Genomic DNA, 20,022 nt, shown 5'->3' with positions numbered 1-20,022 from the left:
TGTTGAATCCGGCGTTGGACAACAAACAAACAATATATATACCTTTATGCCAACCACTATTAGCAACCCACACATATTTTAATAATATTTCTATCAACCACAGTTAGTAACCCACAATACAAAATCCCTATATTCCGAATACACAAACACACCCATCATGTGTATGTAACCAATATGAACCCATGAATCAAACCCCACAAATATTTTAATAATATTTCTATAAACCACAGTTAGTAACCCACAATACAAAATCCCTATATTCCGAATACACAAACACACCCATCATGTGTATGTAACCAATATGAACCCATGAATCAAACCCCACAAAGATACACGTATTTGTGCCACCGATATACATTGATAAACCCCGATGTGTTACCATTAGAAATATGGCCAAATGTGCTACATGTGAATGCATATTAACAATGTATATGACTAAAATAAGTATACCTTCCTAAACTTATATATACACCTTGTGTATGTTTCACGCGCAGAACGACGTGTCGACAACCCTCACATTATTAGTATCACACGGTCATAGTTCCCAAATTGTGTATTGCAGCCTTCTTTACATTTTACAACTTTTATATCTAACCCATCGTGCCTAATAAAATTCCGATTTTTTGCTTTTTCACAGAATGAAAACAAAACATTTATTCAATTAATTTTTAAAACATCGTATACCTGCTTCTCTGTTTCAAAAGTCAATGATAGTATTGGCCGTAATAGTATCCCAAATACGTCAGAATCCAGATACTCCAAGGGATTATTTGAACATTAGTAGTAAGTAATAATGTGAATTATCCACCGTACCAAAACGGTTCCGAAAATTATATAAACACTTTGCTCAGGCAACCCCCACAAAAACACACACACCCCCCCCCCCAAAACCCCCCAAAACAACAAACATACAGCAACAACAACCTCTGTTCATTCATAAACAACAAGTAAACGAAATTTTATTATTTTTCGAAAAAGGTGTTGCCATTAAACCAAAAACAGATAGTGAAATGGGTTGGCCACTACACAGCCCCAAATCATGACAAAGATTACAACAGTTTCCCATTTCTAACATGCAATTCTTCCATGGTTGAGTTGAGCAGGGGAGAGTTGACCGAGAGTGTCTTTTAGAAAACTAACAAGAACATTAAATTGTATGTTTTCAAGTTCTAACAGACAACCCCAATACTTCCACGGTTGAGTTGGGAAGGGGAGAGTTGACCGAGAGTGTCTTTTAGAAAACTAACCAGAACATTAAATTGTATGTTTTCCAGTTCTAACAGACAACCCGAATACTTCCACGGTTGAGTTTACGTCTTGAAGTATTGGAGTTTTAATTTTTTTAATAAGACGTGTGGTCAGTTTCTTTCATATTCGACTTTCGCCTTCGTCTGGTGATGATGACGCCCATGAAGATGGCGATGACGGCAACAGCGATGGCGACGGATCCGATTCCAACTACGGCTGGAACCATCCACGTTTTGGAACCACTGGTTTCCACATTTCCTTTCACCACTGTAGGGATGTAACAACATGACATATTAGGAACACCACAAGTTGATAGATGATGTGTTTTGTCGATGCCTCTTATCAGACTATGACATTTAATGCAAGCGAGTTAGTGTTGCCTAGCGCTCTGAGCCTCGTTCCACAAAGCAACCTTATAGTACTAGCACAATACCTTAATATAGATTTAAGAAAGCCGTAGGAACATGATCGCTTTGAGCTCGAGGAAGGGGTCCTGAGTTATACACTCGTGGATGATGGCATAGGCGATGTTTGTTTATTTGTTGTTTAACCACGCACTCAGCAATATTCAAGCTATATGACGGCGGTCTGTAAATAATCGAGTCTGGACCAGACAATCCAGTGATTGACATCATGAACATCAATCCACGCAATTTGGATCGATGACATGCATCAACAAGTCAGCGAGCCTGACCACCCGATCCAGTTTGTGGCCTCTTACGACAAGCATAGTCACCTTTTACAGCAAGCATTGGTTGCTGAAGACCTATAATACATATACTTACTAGTATTCGGAAATAGTGTTATTTTAACAATACATGTTTGCCTGAACCAGGTAAAGAAGACGTGATGATCTGCATAAGGCTGGGGTCACCTTGACATAGTTAACAATTACCTGTTTGGACTCCATTTTCTTCAATAGTGATTTTGAAAGTTCTTGACATCGTGAGATCTCCTTCCACAGCTTGTCGTTTTCTGCGGCCGCTACACGTCGGCTGAAATTTGAGACGAAATGTGATCTAGGGTATTAACATTTCACAACTGTTTTTGGACATACTTAGACTTCAGTGGTGTTGAAAAATACTGATGAGGTTTGTTCTCATGAGAGAGCCGACGTTGAGGCTTCTTCTGAGACAAAAGGAATCGCTAACATGCACGTGTGCAAGAATCGGAACGTTCACGCTCATTCTATCCTACATATTATTAATATATCTCTATCGGGGAAGAAAAATTAAAATTAAAATTAAAATGAAGATCCTTGGGCTACGACATAATCCCCAGTGAGTGAATGAGTGAGTGAGTGAGTATGGTTTTACGCCGCTTTTAGCAATATTCTAACAATATCACGGCGGGGGACACCGGAAATGGGCTTCACACATAGTACCCATGTCGGGAATCGAACCCGGGTCTTCGGCATGAGGAGCGAACGCTTTAACCACTAGGCCACTCGACTGCCCCTTATCCCCAGTGAAACAGGACAGCAAGCAGTAATTTCTTGATCGCAACCGATTTAGGTCTACGCACTACTAACGGCTGCTTTGTGGTGGCCGATGAAGAAAAAAACCCTGATACATTGTTTTGCTGCCGACGCGCTGCGCAGCTTCAGTGTAGGCCAGTGTTAGAAATGGAATCTGTTTCGGCAGAAAATCTAGGCTGGTTATTCTCTTGCACTGATAATTTATATTTACTTGAACTGGGTCGATGACTGAAGTCCCCGAGTTTCATCATAAGCTAAGTAGCATTTATCTATGCTGAGTCAAATACAAAAGCAATGTTTGGGCCAAGACTTTGCGCCCCACTGTGTTGCAAAACGAATATATTTCCTGAACGTTTTCTTTACTCATAAGCAGCAAATTCTCTGCACTTGCACACAGCAGACATAATTCAAAAATACCATTATGTTTTGTTTCAACAAAATCAGTCATGCTTCCATCGTGTCACTAAATGTTCTGGTTCATCGATCACTTGATTGTCTGGTTTGTTTACAGGCTGACGTCACATGGCAGGTGTCCTGGTGTGTGGCGTCAGGCAATAAATAATTAGTCATACTTTTTTGTATGCAAATTGGATGAATGGCGGGTGCCACCGGTAGGGCAGGAGATGCCCACCGTTTTCGCCAACACCATTGTGTCATCACTGATTTTCAGTGGTCCATTCAATACATTCATATAATTTCCGACCCGTGAAGATCCGGGGCAGAATAGGTCTTAAGCAACCCATGCTTGTCGTAAAAGGCGACTTTGCTTGGCGTAAGAGGCGACTAACGGGATCGGTTGATCAGGCTCACTGGCTTGGTTGATGCGTGTCATCGTATCTCAATGTACAATGACAATGACAATTGCGTGGATCGATGCTCATGATGTCAATCTCTGGATTATCTGGTCCAGACTCGATCATTTTACAGACCGTCGTCATATAGCTGGAATATTGCTGAGTGTGGCGTTAAACAACAAACAAACAAACAATTGCGTGGATCGATGCTCATGATATCAATCACTGGATTGTCTGGGTCAGACTCAATTATTTACAGACCACCGTCATATAGCTGGAATATTACTGAGTGCGGCGTTAAATAACAAACAAACAAACAAACAAACAAACAATCATATACTTTCCACAGCTATTTTGCCCTTAAACAAACAAACAAACAATCATATACTTTCCACAGCTATTTTGCCCTTAACGCCAAGTCGTATGTTTCGGCAGAAAATCAAGGATGGTTATTCTCTTGCATTGACAATATTGTCAAAATATATAGACAGTACATCCTTACCATCACAGCTGAAGTCGCACTGCTGAAGATCCTAAATCGGACTTTGAGGGCCAGGACAGGGTTGGATAGATACAGATCATGTTCAAACACAAACAGCCTGAAGATGAAGCAGACTGTGTGTTTCGATCCGGCAGGGGAAAAGTATGGGGGCACGATCAGAATGCCTCTGTAGATTTGAGGGGCGCACCTGTTGGAGAAAAGCTTAAATTTTAATGTTGCTCAAGTTCAGAAGGGCCATTCACTTACAAAATGGTGATGGACTGAGCTAGGGGAATGGAAATACAATGACGCCCTATCAACGAACTCTATGTGGAATAAACGTCGAGAATGGCAATATTATGTGACTCGTCATGTACAAGCCGGAATAAGCTTAGACAATGGAATTTCTGCATGCCTCTCCATCAAGAAGACGGAATAAGCTTAGACAATAAAAATACTGCATGCCACTCCATCAAGAAGACGGAATAAGCTTAGACAATGGAAATACTGCATGCCACTCCATCAACCAGAGACCCGTGAAGATCCGGGGTAGAATAGGTCTTCAGCAACCCATGCTTGCCGTAAGAGGCGACTAACGGGATCGGGTTGTCAGGCTTCGGGTGATCGGATCGGAGCTTCTGGTGTCATGTGGTCATGTAGACAAGGTGTCTTCAGGAGGTCCATGGTTCGAATTCCATCGCGATACTCCGACATGCCATGGCCTCGACACATGTGACGTTTGTCGTGTCGAATCACAACTTACCCTTCATTATACAGAGTCAGGGATCTCTTGTCCGTGCCCGGTCTGTTGTTGTGGACGGTGATGGAGAGGATGATGATGCCTTCATGTCCCGGTACTGCAGTGATGGAGATGAAGAGTTAACGCCAAGATGCATACAACTCCCAAGGTTACGAAATACACATCGTTAAATATTCCAATATTCCAGCTATATGACAGCGGTCTGTAAATAATCGAGTCTGGACCTGTGATTGACATCATGAACATCGATCCTAGCAATTGGGATCGATGGCATGCATCAATCAAGTCAGCGAGCCTGACCACCCGATTCCGTTAGTCGCCTTTAACGACAAGCATAGTCGCCTTTTACGGCAAGACCTATTCTGCCCCGGATCTTCACGGGTCCAACGGCTGATAAAAACATAAGTGAGTCACAAGCTAGTGAGTGAGTGAGTGGGTGAGTTGGGTTTAACGCCGCTTCAGTATTCCAGTATTATCATGGCGTGTCACCTTAATGTGGGAGAAAAGCCCGGAGCGATGCAGATCTCAGACGCTTACCACTTCAGTTAAACTCACGAGCACGGGTATGGTGCTGACAAACCTAGAAACATAATCGGGGCGAACCGGGATTCGAACCCACTATCATAGGACGCAGCTGTGCATACCAAATTAGGCGACTGCGCCATCCGTGCCCCCGAGTGATTAGTATACGCAGAGACCATATACCGATGTAGACTCTGGTATACGTGATGAAATGACATTAAAATATATATTACGGACCTGTATTACTATGAAATAAACAGAAGCTATAAAATACATACTATTTTGAACGGACAGGGATATCTTGACATCGGTTCCTAAAGTCAGCAGGGATGGGAGCGGATTTCCATCTCTAGCTGTGGCTTCCATATTCGCCGGGACAAGGTGACCCGTTCCGCGCTGAAAAGACGTTTCATCGCTGCTGAAATAGGAGAAGACAAACTTGAAATTTACGTTGAAATGTATGGTCTTACGCCGCTATTAGCAATACTCCAGCAATATCACGAATGAAAACACCAGACATGGGATTCACTCAAGGTACCTTTGTGGGGAATCAAGACCCATGAATATCCGGGGTAGAATAGGTCTTCAGCAACCCATGTTTGCCGTAAAAGGCGCCTAACGGGATCGGGTGGTCAGACTCGCTGACTTGGTCTATGCATGTCATCGATCCCAATTGCGCGGATTGATGCTCATGATATGAATCACTGGGTTGTCTGGTCCAGACGCAATTATCTATGTGACCGCCGTCACATAGATGGAATATTGCTGAGTGTGGCGTAAAACAACAAACTAAACCAAACCAAAACCTTGTACGACAAGCATTGGTTGCTGCGAGCTATATTCAGTTTCCTACGTGAGTGATACTAGTGCACTACCCTACCTGCTCGACTGGCCTTCAACGGCGATGTTGTGGGTGACTTCGAGAGAGTTATTGTTGAACTGGCAGGTAAAGGTGACCTTCTCGTCAGTGCACTGTCTGAGATCCCTGGTGTATTGCACATACAACTCTAGTTCATAGGACGTCACGTTGCCCTGTGGTAATACGGAACAGCATTGAGAAGACGGATATGCTCAGTTGGATTTTGTGTGTCTGTTGTTTAATGCCACACTCAGCTGTAATCCAGCTATATAACGACTGTAAACAATGATGAGTCTGGTTGTTGGTTGCATGGTTTGTTGTTTAACGCCGCGCTCAATATTCAAGCTATATGACGGCGGTCTGTAAATAATCGAGTCTGGACCAGACAATCCAGTGATTGATATCATGAACACCGATCCACGCAATTGGGATTGATGACATGCATCAACCATGTCAGCGAGCCTGACCAGTCGATCCCGTTAGTCGCCTCTTACGACAAGCATAGTCGCCTTTTACGGCAAGCATGGGTTGCTGAAGACCTATTCTACCCCGGATCTTCCGATGAGTCTGGTCCAGACAAACCAGATACCGATATTGTGATCAACGATCCAAACCGTCGGGGTACGCTGACACGTAATCAATCAAGTTACCGAGCTTGACCACCGATTCAATAAGTTTCTGCTTGTTTGTTGCTTAACGCCGCACTCAGCAATATTCCAGCTATATAACGACGGTCTGTAAATAATCCAGTGTGTACCAGACAATCCAGTGATTGATGTCATGTATCGATCTACTCAGTTGGATCAGCCAAGTCAGCAAGCCTGGCCACCCGATCTCGCAAGTCGCCTCTTACGACAAGCATAGTCGCTTGTTACGGCAAGCTTGGGTTGTTGAAGACCGATTCTAACCCGGATCTTCACGGGTCCGATCCATGAAGTCGTCTCTCAGGTTGCTGTGGATCAATTCTAACCCAGCGGGTGGACATTGTGAGATATGAGTGTGGGTTGCTAGCGTGACATGCAGCGAGGAACGTTTCAAGGGCATACTTAGAATCGGTTCACAAGTTTGCGCTGCAAGAAAGTTAGATACCAACTTAAGAAAGGCGTTCATGATATTGCCGTTTTACTGTAGGCGTTTGTTGAATGATAATACAATACACAGATACTAGTGTAAGAAGGATGAATGCGTATGCTTACATTGGTATTCACCGCCGTCATATAGCTGGAATATTGCTGAGTGCGGCGTTAAACAGCAAACAAACCAACAACATTGGTATTCTCTCTGTCACCATTAAGATGGTTCATGTGTATGATTGTACTTGTCACAATGGATAATGAATGTGAATGCTTGTGTTATTTTTTCTGTACGTCACCATTAGCAAAATAAATGTGAATGTTTGTGCAAGTGTTCTGTTTGTAATCATTAACATAATTGATGCTCACCCAGCCTGATATTGTGTTAGTGAGACAAAGCGTGCGTGAATGACGTAATAAAAATACTCTCTCTCTCTCTCTCTCTCTCTCTCTCTCACACACACACATATATATATACAATAAATGTGAATAGTTGTGCTAGTTCTCTGTGTGTCACCTTTAGCATTATGAAAATGTGCATATTGTATTTTGTATATCGATGTTCACGTATATCAGGACCGCCTCCGTGGGCTAGTGGTACAGCGTCCGCCCGGAGAGCGTAAGGTCCGGGGTTCGATCCCCGACCGCGTCATACCAAAAGACGTTAAAAGATGGTACTTGTTGTTACCCTGTCTGGCGCTCGGCATTAAGGGGCTAAAACAAGGACTGGTCGGCTCGGAGTCAGTATACTGTGTCTGAGTGGGGTATTCATGCTAAGCACAATAAATCGGCATCAGTCCGGACTAGTACAAGCAGTCACACAAACACAGACACGTACATGCACGTCGCTATATAAGTGCAATAATCTTGGACGCGACGTTAAACCCCATTTCACCTCACCTCACATCATGTATATCATCATTAGGGTGGTGAATGTACGTCCGTGTTAGTATTGAAATAGCTGCACAGACCATCAGAATGACACAATACTCACACTAAAGGAGGGTCCCAGTTCACCACACGTGCCGTTGTAGGGGATGGCGGCACCATAGCCCTTGCACCAGTCCACGATGCCGTCGCTAGGTTCAGCTGGGTTAGGGGCGAGGGTGAGGTTGCATACGGAGACGTTCCTGAAGCGGAGTACATACACGTCCCCGCAAAATGTGTCGAGGGAGAAAGGCGTGATACAGACGCTGAAGTTGGTAGGATTGCACTGGTGATAATCTGAAAGTGACAAAAGAGTGGAATGTGTTGAGTAAGATAGTGAGTGTGTTGTGTTGAACACCGCTCTGGACGTATTCCTCTTATGTCTCGACGCGTCAACTAAATGTAGGACGAAAGCCCGAAGTGATGCAGGTCTCAGACGTTTACCACTTTGATGAAACACACGAGCACGTGTATAGTACTGACAACCGAGAAACATATTCGGAACGCACCGGGATTCGAACCCATGATCATAGGTTTCTGATGTATCCAAGGGACACAACTCTGCACAGCAAATTGCAGCGCCTTAGACGACTGGGCCACTCGCCACCACTCGCCCCTTTCCGTAACCTACAAGAAATTTCGTCCCCCTATCGATCAATGTTATGTTCGAAACTACGACAAATGAATTAGAATGCGCGTTTGACTTCAATTACTTCAGCCAAAGAATCCTCCAGGAATAATTTTTGATTTTACATATGTCTTGCATTTAAAAATATACCTAAGATACATTTAAATGTGTTCATCTATACAGTATAATAATGTCTCAATGAGTTTTCAGTAGCATCAGGAATATATATTATATATGGGGAATGTATACGTGCATCATTAAGCAAAAGTTGACAATTCTTTCAGCGATGCAAGTTTTCGCTTAGACGGAACCCTGTTGCAAAAATGACCTTGAGAGAAGCACGAGTCGCTTTTCGGCTTGTTCCGGAATAACACGAGTTGGTCACGAATGCATGTGGGAGTATATATTCATCGGATGAAGATGGTAGACATTTGAGGTCTTTGGTGAAACCAACAATGGCAAGTATCATGTTGTCATTCACAACTTGAGGAAATCTGGGATTCGAACCCACAATCATAACATCGTCGAAGCAGGGGACGCAACTCTGTTCAGCGAGTTCCCTGTAAATGATCTACGTTGATGCAAATGTTTTTTCGCAAATGAAGACTGAATGGTGTGATATAACTATATATTTACCACTGTGGTTTGGTCCTCATTGTTGTAAATATAAACTTTATAACAATTTTCCCGACATTACAAAGGTTTGATATATCAATGTAATTAAATGATGTATCTATTGTTCAAACTTTAGCTATTTACACTCATAAAGCAATACGCTTACACATTTTGTATGTTAATTGATGTATTGTGAATGTCCTCTCGCCATGTCAAAATGTAATGTAGAATGTCCCTGTGACCTGCTTTACTAAATTAATACAGATTGATTGAATTTAATACAAATATATACTACTAAGAATAATTTAGGACCTCGCGATTCTTTCATATGACTACAGTTAATATACCATGCCATGCCACATTAACTGTTGCTATATGAAACAATCGGGTGTTCTTTAAAGTCTTTCGAGTTGTTTATATAAACTGATGAGTATAATTACAGACCCCTATTATTTGATAAAAAAACAATTAAGCCATCGGGATGAAGTTGATCGTCCCTTTACATGCGATCTGCATATAACACAGTGACAATATTGACCTAATTTCGCCCCTACAATTACTGACAGTCGATTGTGTTGTGCATTTACATCTAGACATCACACGAGAAGACCAGCATCTCATATACTCACACGCGGCTTTGTCGCAAATATCCCCCGCAAAACCTGGATCACAGATGCATGTTCCATCCACACATGTTCCATTCACACAAGCTTGACTGCAGTTTGTTGTTATCGTTGACCCTAGAGCACAGGAAGCAGATCAGATTATGGGCGTTGTACATGAGGGATCATCGACTGTATTGGCCATTTGAGTGAGTGAGTTAGTGAGTTTGGTTTTACGCCGCTTTTAGCAATATTCCAGCAATATCACGGCAGGGGACACCTGCTTCACAGATTGTACCCATGTCGGGAATCGAACAAGGGCCTTCGGAATGACGAGCGAACGCTTTAACCACTAGGCTACCCCACCGCCCCTGGACCATTAGATACACACTGTGAACTGTATACAGGTAGACACAGTACAGCCTCAGTTAATATAAAAAGATAAATATGATAATATTGTGTACTAAAGACATTTTTTATGAAACAGATTTCAAGTGAAATTTAAAGTTTTTTTATAATGAGTAGCTCCATCGTCAATCCTTGAAATTGGTAGCCTTGTGGAATAAACATTCGCCTGTCAGGCTTAAGAACTGTGGGTGGATCCCGTGATGACCAGCACTTGGTGGAATTAGCTGGAATATTGACTATTGCTTAAATCCACAAATAATCATCTGATCAATTTTATTTCAGCTAATCATACTAATAGAGGAAAGACCGTACTCATATGATTACAAAATACTCGCAGACGCAAGCAATGGTTCTCCAATACCAATGGTCGACCGCTGAAAGAGTTACTTCATCCAGACTTGATTATGGTTTGGGGCGTTATTAGGTATTGTATTGGCGTGTGATCTTGTTTATACAGGGTAAATCTTACTGTCAATTCCACAGTTGACCCCCGTAAATCCAGATGTACAGTTGCAGTACCCAGTGGTCCCTAGACAGCCTTCGTCTGTGCAGGTACCGCTGTTGAGACAGGGTTGACTCTTACCACGACCACAGTGGAAGGGATCCGGAGCTGACAGGACAATCACAAGGCAATATAAAAGAAGATATTGATGCAAAGCAAGGACTTTCAACAATAACCGTTTGATATGTTGAAAAATATTGCTGTGTTTGTTGAAATCTATTAGAACAAATTAGAAATAACACTGGGAATAAAGGCCACATTTTAACTCATTTCAATTAGAGATGATAAACTTTTTCGTTTTCTAAAGCATTTCAAAGCATTTCCAGCATTGGGTGGAGGTATGGATGGATTTATGACCTAATAAATCTTAAATAAGTCTTGTCACCGCCAAACAGTATTTATTCACAATCGACGACAGTTCAGAAAGTGATGTTAGTGAGAGAGCAAATCCATGGGAGAGTGAGTGAGTTAGAGGATCAGCTGGTGATTTATGCACAGGTGGATGCTCACCCAGCCTAATATTGTGATAGCGAGACAAAGAGTGCGTGAATGACATAATAAAAGCACAACAGTTTATATGCGCACGCACGCACACACACACACACACACACACACACACACACACACACACACACACACACACACACACACACACACACATACACACATGATTGAGATCACATTTACAAGTTGGTGGTCACCTTTCCTGGTGCTGTGTCAGCCAGTGAGAGTGAGTTAACGAGCAATTACAACCCCACCCCAACCCATCACCCACACAATCACACGACCGTATAAAAAGAAGATATTGAAGCTTAACAACTTTGAAAAGTAACTGTTTGAAGCATTACAAATAGTGCTGTGTTTGTTGAAAATAATAAAAATGAATTAGAAATAACATTGTGAATCAAGATCAAACTGTTACAAATTCTTAAATTCAAACTAAAAAATGGCGTTTTCCAAAGAGCACTGTGACAGATGTCATCATCAAATGATATTGCCCAAGACGCCTTGAGGGGTATGTACAATAAGGGACTGATGAAAAACTCACCGTCATTGTCGTTGATGGTGACGGTAACAGTGATGTTGTTGGTGATTTCGTCGCCGGTGATGAAAACAGTAAACACTTCTGAAGGTTCTTCCACCTATGACGAAACATTTAATGTTCATGTGTCAGTGTTAATTATACATGTATTTATTTTAATTGAACAACTATTCATACAGCGCCGAGCTCCAGCCGGGCCGTCAAAGTCGCCTTACATTATCATCAGCCCGGTCAGTGGACCAGAGGGCACTCGATTGTCATTATCCGCTGGTGATTATACAACCCAAGCTTCATAAGAGTTGCTATAAGGTTAACAGTCACATTACCATCTGGGTAACCATCCACCGTAGGGTAAACAGAGACACATTTCGATCAAAGTCACATGCATAAACAGACACCATCTGTGTTACAAGTATTTCAATGTGGGACAGCACCAAAGCCCCAGAAGCTCTCAGGAATCAAGCTGTCCAACAGTCACCCATCCAGCTACTCTCCGCGACCGACGCTGCTGAAGTTCATCTGATGTATCACCTGCACACAGGACCATGGCCACCACAACAATTACCCCTCAATGGGTCAGTATACATAAGCACGAACCTTCACATCTTCCCGAGGCAAGGGCGTAAACTGACTAAATATAAAAGTCCCGTTTCAACTGTGGAAACTGGAATGTTATAGGCAGTTAACTCCCTTGCCTCGGGAAGATGGAACCTTCACTGAAAAAAACATATTTTGTCGGCAGGGATACTCACCAAGTCATTGATGACAGAGGCCAGTTCTCTTGTCAGTCTTGTTACGCTTTCAGCGAATGTGATATTTATCCACAGTCCGAAATGTGCAAAGTCCGTTCCGGCAACCGCAGTGCCGGACACTATGTGCAGCTGGAATGTGAAGGGGTGGGTGCTGGTGTCGTTCCGCTCAAGTGTCAGAGTAATGTTGTTGGTTGCGCTCTCCTTGATCGCAATGTCGGCAGGCTGTTTCAGCTGTACGGGAGGACCTGCAGAAACAGACACTTTCTCTGAATGATTAACACCATGGTCATACGGGTAGGAATAGGTCACCAGCATTCCTTTGCCGATTTCTTGTGTCCCTTATCGTGAAATTGCGGGGATATTGCTGAAAAGGGCATATATCCATACACACTCACTTTGTTTGATTGCCGCACTCAGCAATATTCCAGTGATATGACGGCGGCCTGTAAATAATCGAGTCTGGAAGACAATCTAGTGACTGACATCAAGAGCAACGATCTACTCAAGAGGGATACGATGCCATGCATGAACCAGGTCAGCGAGAGTGAGCACCGATCCCGTTAGTCGCCTCTTACGCCAAGCATTGGTGGCTGCAGACAAAAACGACTTTATTGTATCGGGTGATTTGGCTGGGTGACTTTCCTCGACTCCGATGCTTATGACACAAACTCGTGGTTTGTCTGGCTCAGACTCAATTAGTTATAAGGTCGACAAGAATATTGCTGACTGCGGCGTGAAAACAACATTCACTCATTCTCGTTTGTTTAATCAATGTAAATATAGATATGTGAAATATAGATATATGAAATACAGATATGTGAAATATAATGCTATGGCAAGATGAAAGCAGTAGAAGGTGAGGTGAACTGGGGTTTAACGTCGTGTTCAAGATTATTGCGCATATAATGGCGACGTGTGCGTGTGTTTGTGTGTGTGTGTGTGTGTGTGTGTGTGTGTGTGTGTGTGTGTGTGTGTGTGTGTGTGTGTGTGTTTCTGCTTGTGCTAGTCCGAGCTAATGTCTATGTTAAGTGCTAGCACACTGGGATACCAAGCTACAAGTACCAAGTTCAACATGAATACCCCACTCAGAAGTAACCTGTCTCTGAGCCGACCAGTCCTTGTTTTAGCCTCTTAATACCGAGCGCCAGGTATGACGCTCTCCGGGCGGACGCTCCACCACTAGACCACGGAGGCGGCCTTAAAGCAGTTGTATGTATGCCCACGTTTTGTCTCATCAAAAGAATGTATTCAGTGGATTCTGTGACGTATTACTCACGTTCATCGTCGGTGATGCTGACTGTCACGTTGATGTTAGGTTCACCCTGGAAGAAATTTGTTAGCTTCAACAAGAACGTCTCTCCTGGGTCGAGATCCTGAAGAGAGAATTTGTACGAAATTTGTCACACATTGTAAATAATATTATTTCTCATTATTATCAGATATCGGCGAGATTTTGTCGCTTGTTCTTACAGTAAAACATACATTCTACATTTTTGCATAAGTGATTGAGTATGGTTTTACGGTACACTATATTGTCGTGTTTTTTCAGGTGTACATTGACTTGTATTTGCATGTATTTGTGATGGTCACGCCGGTTAGGCAGAATACGCTCGCCTTTCCGCGAACACCTGCTGTCATCACTATTTTATAGTAATTCTAGAACGCATGGTCAAGAAATAGTGAGATACGTACAATCGGTTCTGTTATTAGTGGTTAAAGCGTTCTCTCGTCAGGCCGAAACCCCGCTTTCGATTCCCCACATGGGTACAATGTGCGAGGCCCATTTTTGGTGTACGCCGTGATATTCCTATAGAATATTGCTGCGTGCGGCGTTGAATAAACAAACAAACAGAAATGAGATATCGATTGTGTGACATTAACCGTTATACCTTAATATGTTTGTTTGTGGTTTAACGCCGCACTCAGCAATATTCCAGCAATATGACGGCGGTGTGTAAATAATCGATTCTGGACCAGACAATCCAGTGATTGACACCATGATCATTGAGATCGAAGACATGCGTCAACCAAGTCAGCGAGTCTGACCACCCGATCCCGTTACTCGCCTCTTACGACAAGCACAGTCGCCTTTTTATTCTACCCCTGATCTTCACGGGTATCATTACTATGGTTATTGTAAGGGTGTTGTCGCTTTTATTCACAGAAAGCCTACTTACCATGTCATTCAGTATAATGATCGTAATTTGAAAGGTGTCTTGTGAAAATGGAATCATCACTGGCGTTGAAGAATTAGCTACATAGTCGGATCCATCTGCTGTGTCATCAACTGTCTCGTACTGGAACAGCAAGGAAGCAATCAGTCAAGTATTTATAATTTACCCGATGATGTAGATTAAATATTGTTACATATCATGTAATAGACACATATCTTGTCAGAAATATTCCAGCTGTATGGTTGTAAATAGTCGTGTATGGACCAGACAAACCAGTGATTGACAGTGAGCAACGATCCACGATGTCGGGTATATTAGCACACCATCAACCACTGGCCACTAAGTCACTTTGTTTGTTTGTTTGTGACTAGTTCCAACTCGGAATCCTCTCAGGGAGAGACACGTATTATCTAGATTTGGAATAAGAATATTTGAATTCACAGCAATAATTCATGCCTGAACATTATATCTAAGTTAACTTTTCACAAACCAGAAATATTTATATCAGAAATAAGCACAACATTATATTTAATACATTGTAATACACCGTGAAAATGTGTTTAGATCCTCAACACAAACCTAAACACGTTCCTTGTTCCATAATTCTGGCGCGTTTATGGTATAAATATGTTTAGAGCATGGAGATGCTGTGTTTAGTCTGTGAGACGATAGTTCATTTCATGTGTTTAGATTGAGCACACAAAATGTGTATTCCGTTGCGGATTGAAACACATAGCTTAACATGTTCAGATCTAAACTTTCTAAACATTGTTTACAGTTAAGTGAGAAAAACACAGTCATTGTATATCATCTAGCCGCATATCGCCCGCGAAAATAGGTCTTCAGCAACTTATGCTTGCCGTAAAAGGCGACTAACGGGATCGGGTATTCAGGCTCGCTGACTTGGTTGATGCATGTCATCGTATCCCAATTGATCCCGTAGATCAATCATTGTCAATCACAAGATTGTCTGGTCTAGACTTTAATTACAGACCGCAGTCATATAGCTTGAATATTGCTGCGTGGGGCGTTGGAAAAACAAACAAACAAATATGACATTATATCGATTGTGTGACATTAAAAGTTATACATTTTGTTTCTTTGTTTGTTGTTTAACGCCGCACGCAATCAATATTCCAGCAATGTGACGGCGGTCTGTAAATAATCGAGTCTCGACCAGACAATCCAGTGATTGACATCATGGCCATCGATCCACGCAATTGGGATCGACGTCATGCATCAACCAAGTCAGCCAGCCTGACCAACCGATCCCGTTAGGCGCCTCTTACGACAAGCATAGTCGCCTTTTACGGCAAGCAAGGGTTGCTTATGACCTACTCTACCCAGGATCTACACGGGTAAAACTTTATACCTATCGTAGACTTTATGCCTATCGTAGACTTTATACCTGTCGAAGACTTTATACCTATCGTGGACTTTATGCCTATCGTAGCCTTTATACCTATCGTAGACTTTATACCTATCGTAGATGCATACTATCATAATGTACGCCCATACACACTTACAGTGAAGCCCCAAAACCCCAACGCAGGCGGCATAGTGTTGGTGACGTTGAGAATGATGCTGCCGGCGGTCTCGTCCACTACTGCTGGGTCAGGAGTCACGGTTATTTGACCTGAAAGAAAATTGATGGTAAACACTTACCAAAACATACTTGAAATAATGTTACACTTCATTCTTATGGTACGAAAGGAAAAGACAAATAAATACACATCGACCAAGACAGGAACATATTGATGATGTGGCGAACGTTCAGCCCTATTTCACATCACCGAGTGTATATAACTAGCGGCAAGTACATAAGCAACTGCCTGGTTACATGGGAAGGAATGAGACCATACAGTTGAACTAATAATGTACATCTACACCTGAATAGTTAATATTTTTTTCTTTTTTTAAATAATAGTTTTGTTATTATTTTTTTTATTGAATTCTTCATCTTTGATATAAACTGAGGAGCAAAAGAAATTGTACAGATATTTTTATTTGAAAATTGAAATAACTGTAAATAAATTTGAATATGTAGACGTAACCATCAATTGATTGATTGATTTTCAAAGATAAGATGTCCAATATACCCATCACCAACTGTGTATTATGCGATTTTTTTAATCATAAGTTTTAAATCAAATTATTTAAAAAACAAAAACATGTAGAAGTATTCTTTGAGTGCTCAGCCTCAGCGCCAGTACAATTAATTAAACGTGTGATAAAATGAAGCAAGGGGTATAGTTTCGTTTGCTTGATAGTTTACATCTGTGTAGGAACTGATTCTTAATAATCAAAGGTAAAACGTTATTTAATTGATTGATATTTATATTTTGTACCACCTGTCAAGACAAATCAGGGTTGCTTAGCATCGTTTTTTTACGTTTCATAATTACATAAATATATAAATATAAGTGAAAATTATAGTAATGAATCACACCAATCAGTGGTGACACCAGGTGTTCGGAAAAAAAATATATGGGTATGATGAATATTCATAAAGCAACTCACCCTGAACAGACACTACCAGGACGGTAGTCAGCAACACAAGGAACGCCGTCGGGGCGGCCATTGATTTTTTCATCTGGCCAGGACAATGAAAGACATAGTGTTGAACAAAATCCTGTATCATGTATCCTCAATTATCGTGGCTCACACAAGTACTGTGTACTGGTACTGTTGTACCAAGGCGAGATGAACCAATTACGTTTACAAACCTGATGTAATAACGTGCATATTTATAAGGCGCCATATCAACACCTTAACGCATATTCGAAGCGCTACATTATTAATCAATGGATCAGTGTGCATTCCTAGGGAGTATATAACCCATGTTGCCTGTGAAAAGGTTAGCAGTTACCATCTAATCCTACCGGGTACCCATTTACTGCTAGGTGAACAGAAGCACATTTCGGACAAAGGCATTTGGTTAAGGAGACACCACATGTGCTACATGTGCTTCAGTTTGGGGCAGGACCAAGCACTAGAAGCTGTTAGGCGTCAAGCTGCCGAACACGGCTACCCATCAAACTACTCTCCGCGACCAACGTTGCTAAACTTCACCTGATTTATGACTTGTGCGCTGTGCACATGACCGCGTGATACCAAACAACATCATTTACTTATTAATAAACAAAGATGAACGTTTCGTAATGACATCTTGCAGCAACGTGATTCTCAAGTCGTGCGTCTATACTGGAATACTTAAACAGAGGTGTGTGGTTGGTGCGCAGGCTGTCACAGTAACTCCAAATAGGATTGTTATCCACGTTGATACGTTACGGCAAAGCAATAGATGGACTTGGTCTTTCATCTCTAGACTGAAGTGTACTTCCAACGGATATGGCCAACAAGTAAGTGACACTATGCATGTCAGCATACGTCCACGGTGTGAGTCTGAATCTCGACATGATGGTGTTACTATCAGTGTAACCTTGACTGTCACCAGTCATTTGGAAATAAACTGTAGATGCATGCACACATCTTAAGAACATTTAAGTTGTCCAATATACAAAAGACATGTTTTAACCGGTGTTTTTAGGCGTAACAAATATTCTCTGCAGATTTGTCTCTTTTAGCCGTGGCATCAATTCTAGATTATGACATCTGATCAGCCCCATCTCCAAAGTGATTATGTCACCAAATTGAGCACGAAGCAGATACGTATATATATCGAGGACCTCACATGACCCAGTGAACCAAATGAGTCGGTTGCAGTGGTAAACGATAAGTGTTCCTCATGACTTTGTTAAACTCATTTCATGTTACTGAATTGTGCCATAAACTGTTAGCTAAACGAGGTCAGACCGCAAGTCCTTTTCAACTCGTTTATAAATTATGTAAGAATTTGTATTTTGCAGTGTAACATATAACACAGAAAGGTTACACTGATTTGAAGGCATATGCTACAAGGTCAGCGTCCGTTAAAGTAATTGATGGTGCAGTCGTTTGGCTTATAAAGCTGATGCTATAGTGAGGAAGATAAGATAAATCCTATTTCTAACCCAACAGACTTGTAAAAAAGCTCGTGAAATTCTTTATTCTCTTTATAAGTTCAGATTAAAACATGTAAAAATACCAAAGTTAGAAGGTTTTGGATGGCATTATCATCAATCTTTGATCCAAACTAATTTCTTAGGATAAGGATTATTTCTTAAATTAATAGCATTGCAGTCTTCTAAATTCAGATACATGCACATGTATATTTGTAAAACATGTGCACATCATGTTGTTGTAGTTCAAAACCGTCATGTTTACAAGAGAGAAATCAAAGTTGTCGATCTTGTGGACACTTCCATTATATTTCCTAAATGTTTTTAACCAACATCTATTTTCAAGAAAAATAGGTTAACTCTTCACTGATTAAAAACACATGCTCATGATATAGACCAAGTACATACACTCTTCAAACAAAGAAATAAACTCTTCAAACAAAGAATATATCTTGAAATTTCGATATATTCTAGGTTGAAATTTCAAGTTAAAATCTGAAAATTAATATCTTGAATTTTTAACATAATATCTTGAAATTTCAAGAAACAAAAAAAAAAACAGAACAAAATGGCTCTAAAAGGCTTCCCTAGTCTCTACAAGCCCAGCGGAATTCAGCGCTTTGGGCGACTGGACTCCAATTACCATACCACCATAAGACAACAAGAAGCGATAAAAGTTTACAAAAATAAAAAAACAACCCATATACACGACAGAACTAGTTAATATTTGGAATATATAAAGAATCGCAAATGAAAAAAACCCATAATATATAAATATGCCATCTTATACTGCTATATATGAAATAATCCCAATTGTGAAAAATATTATTTTGCCCATTAAATGTAAATAGATAACAAAACTTACATTTTGAGCTCTGTCTGCGTCTGATGAAGAACCCGCTCTGTCTTCACTTAAATATACCATGTTCACTTCTAATTTGCATAAATTCTAAAACAGGTTACACAGATAAATCTTATTCCACCAGTGGTTAAGAGTCTGGTGTATGACGTCGGGACATCACCAAAACAACATTTCGTGTGCAAACTGATTTTAATATCCATGCATGGGTGAAGCTGGAGAATTTATAACAAGTAATATTCGCTTTTCTGAAGGACAAAAGTTGGTTTCTCTTTGACATAAACACCGGTGCCTTCAC

General features: G+C 41.3%; 2 protein-coding genes across 2 annotated transcripts in view; both read right to left on the bottom strand.

Moving 5' to 3' along the window:
• Positions 1–20,022, bottom strand: part of LOC139463854 (uncharacterized) — a 117,372-nt gene that overhangs the window by 67,019 nt on the left and 30,331 nt on the right. The window lies entirely within an intron of this gene.
• Positions 903–19,790, bottom strand: LOC139463853 (EGF-like domain-containing protein 2). Its single transcript, XM_071245230.1, has 16 exons — positions 19,731–19,790; positions 17,385–17,457; positions 16,391–16,500; positions 14,868–14,987; positions 13,967–14,063; positions 12,691–12,935; positions 11,945–12,038; positions 10,864–11,004; positions 10,014–10,124; positions 8,209–8,438; positions 6,163–6,314; positions 5,561–5,700; positions 4,764–4,857; positions 4,022–4,208; positions 2,144–2,243; positions 903–1,515 (listed from the first exon to the last, which is right to left on the bottom strand). Exons 1-16 carry the CDS (start codon positions 19,788–19,790, stop codon positions 1,343–1,345), a joined length of 2,127 nt encoding a protein of 708 aa, XP_071101331.1. The 3' UTR covers positions 903–1,342.

Source organism: Haliotis cracherodii, unplaced genomic scaffold (assembly GCF_022045235.1).
Source record: "Haliotis cracherodii isolate W230 unplaced genomic scaffold, xgHalCrac1.p SCAF_16, whole genome shotgun sequence".
In the NCBI taxonomy this organism is placed as follows: domain Eukaryota; kingdom Metazoa; phylum Mollusca; class Gastropoda; order Lepetellida; family Haliotidae; genus Haliotis; species Haliotis cracherodii.
The sequence above is the reverse complement of the archived record's forward strand: the minus strand, read 5'-3'. Positions and strand labels throughout refer to the sequence as shown.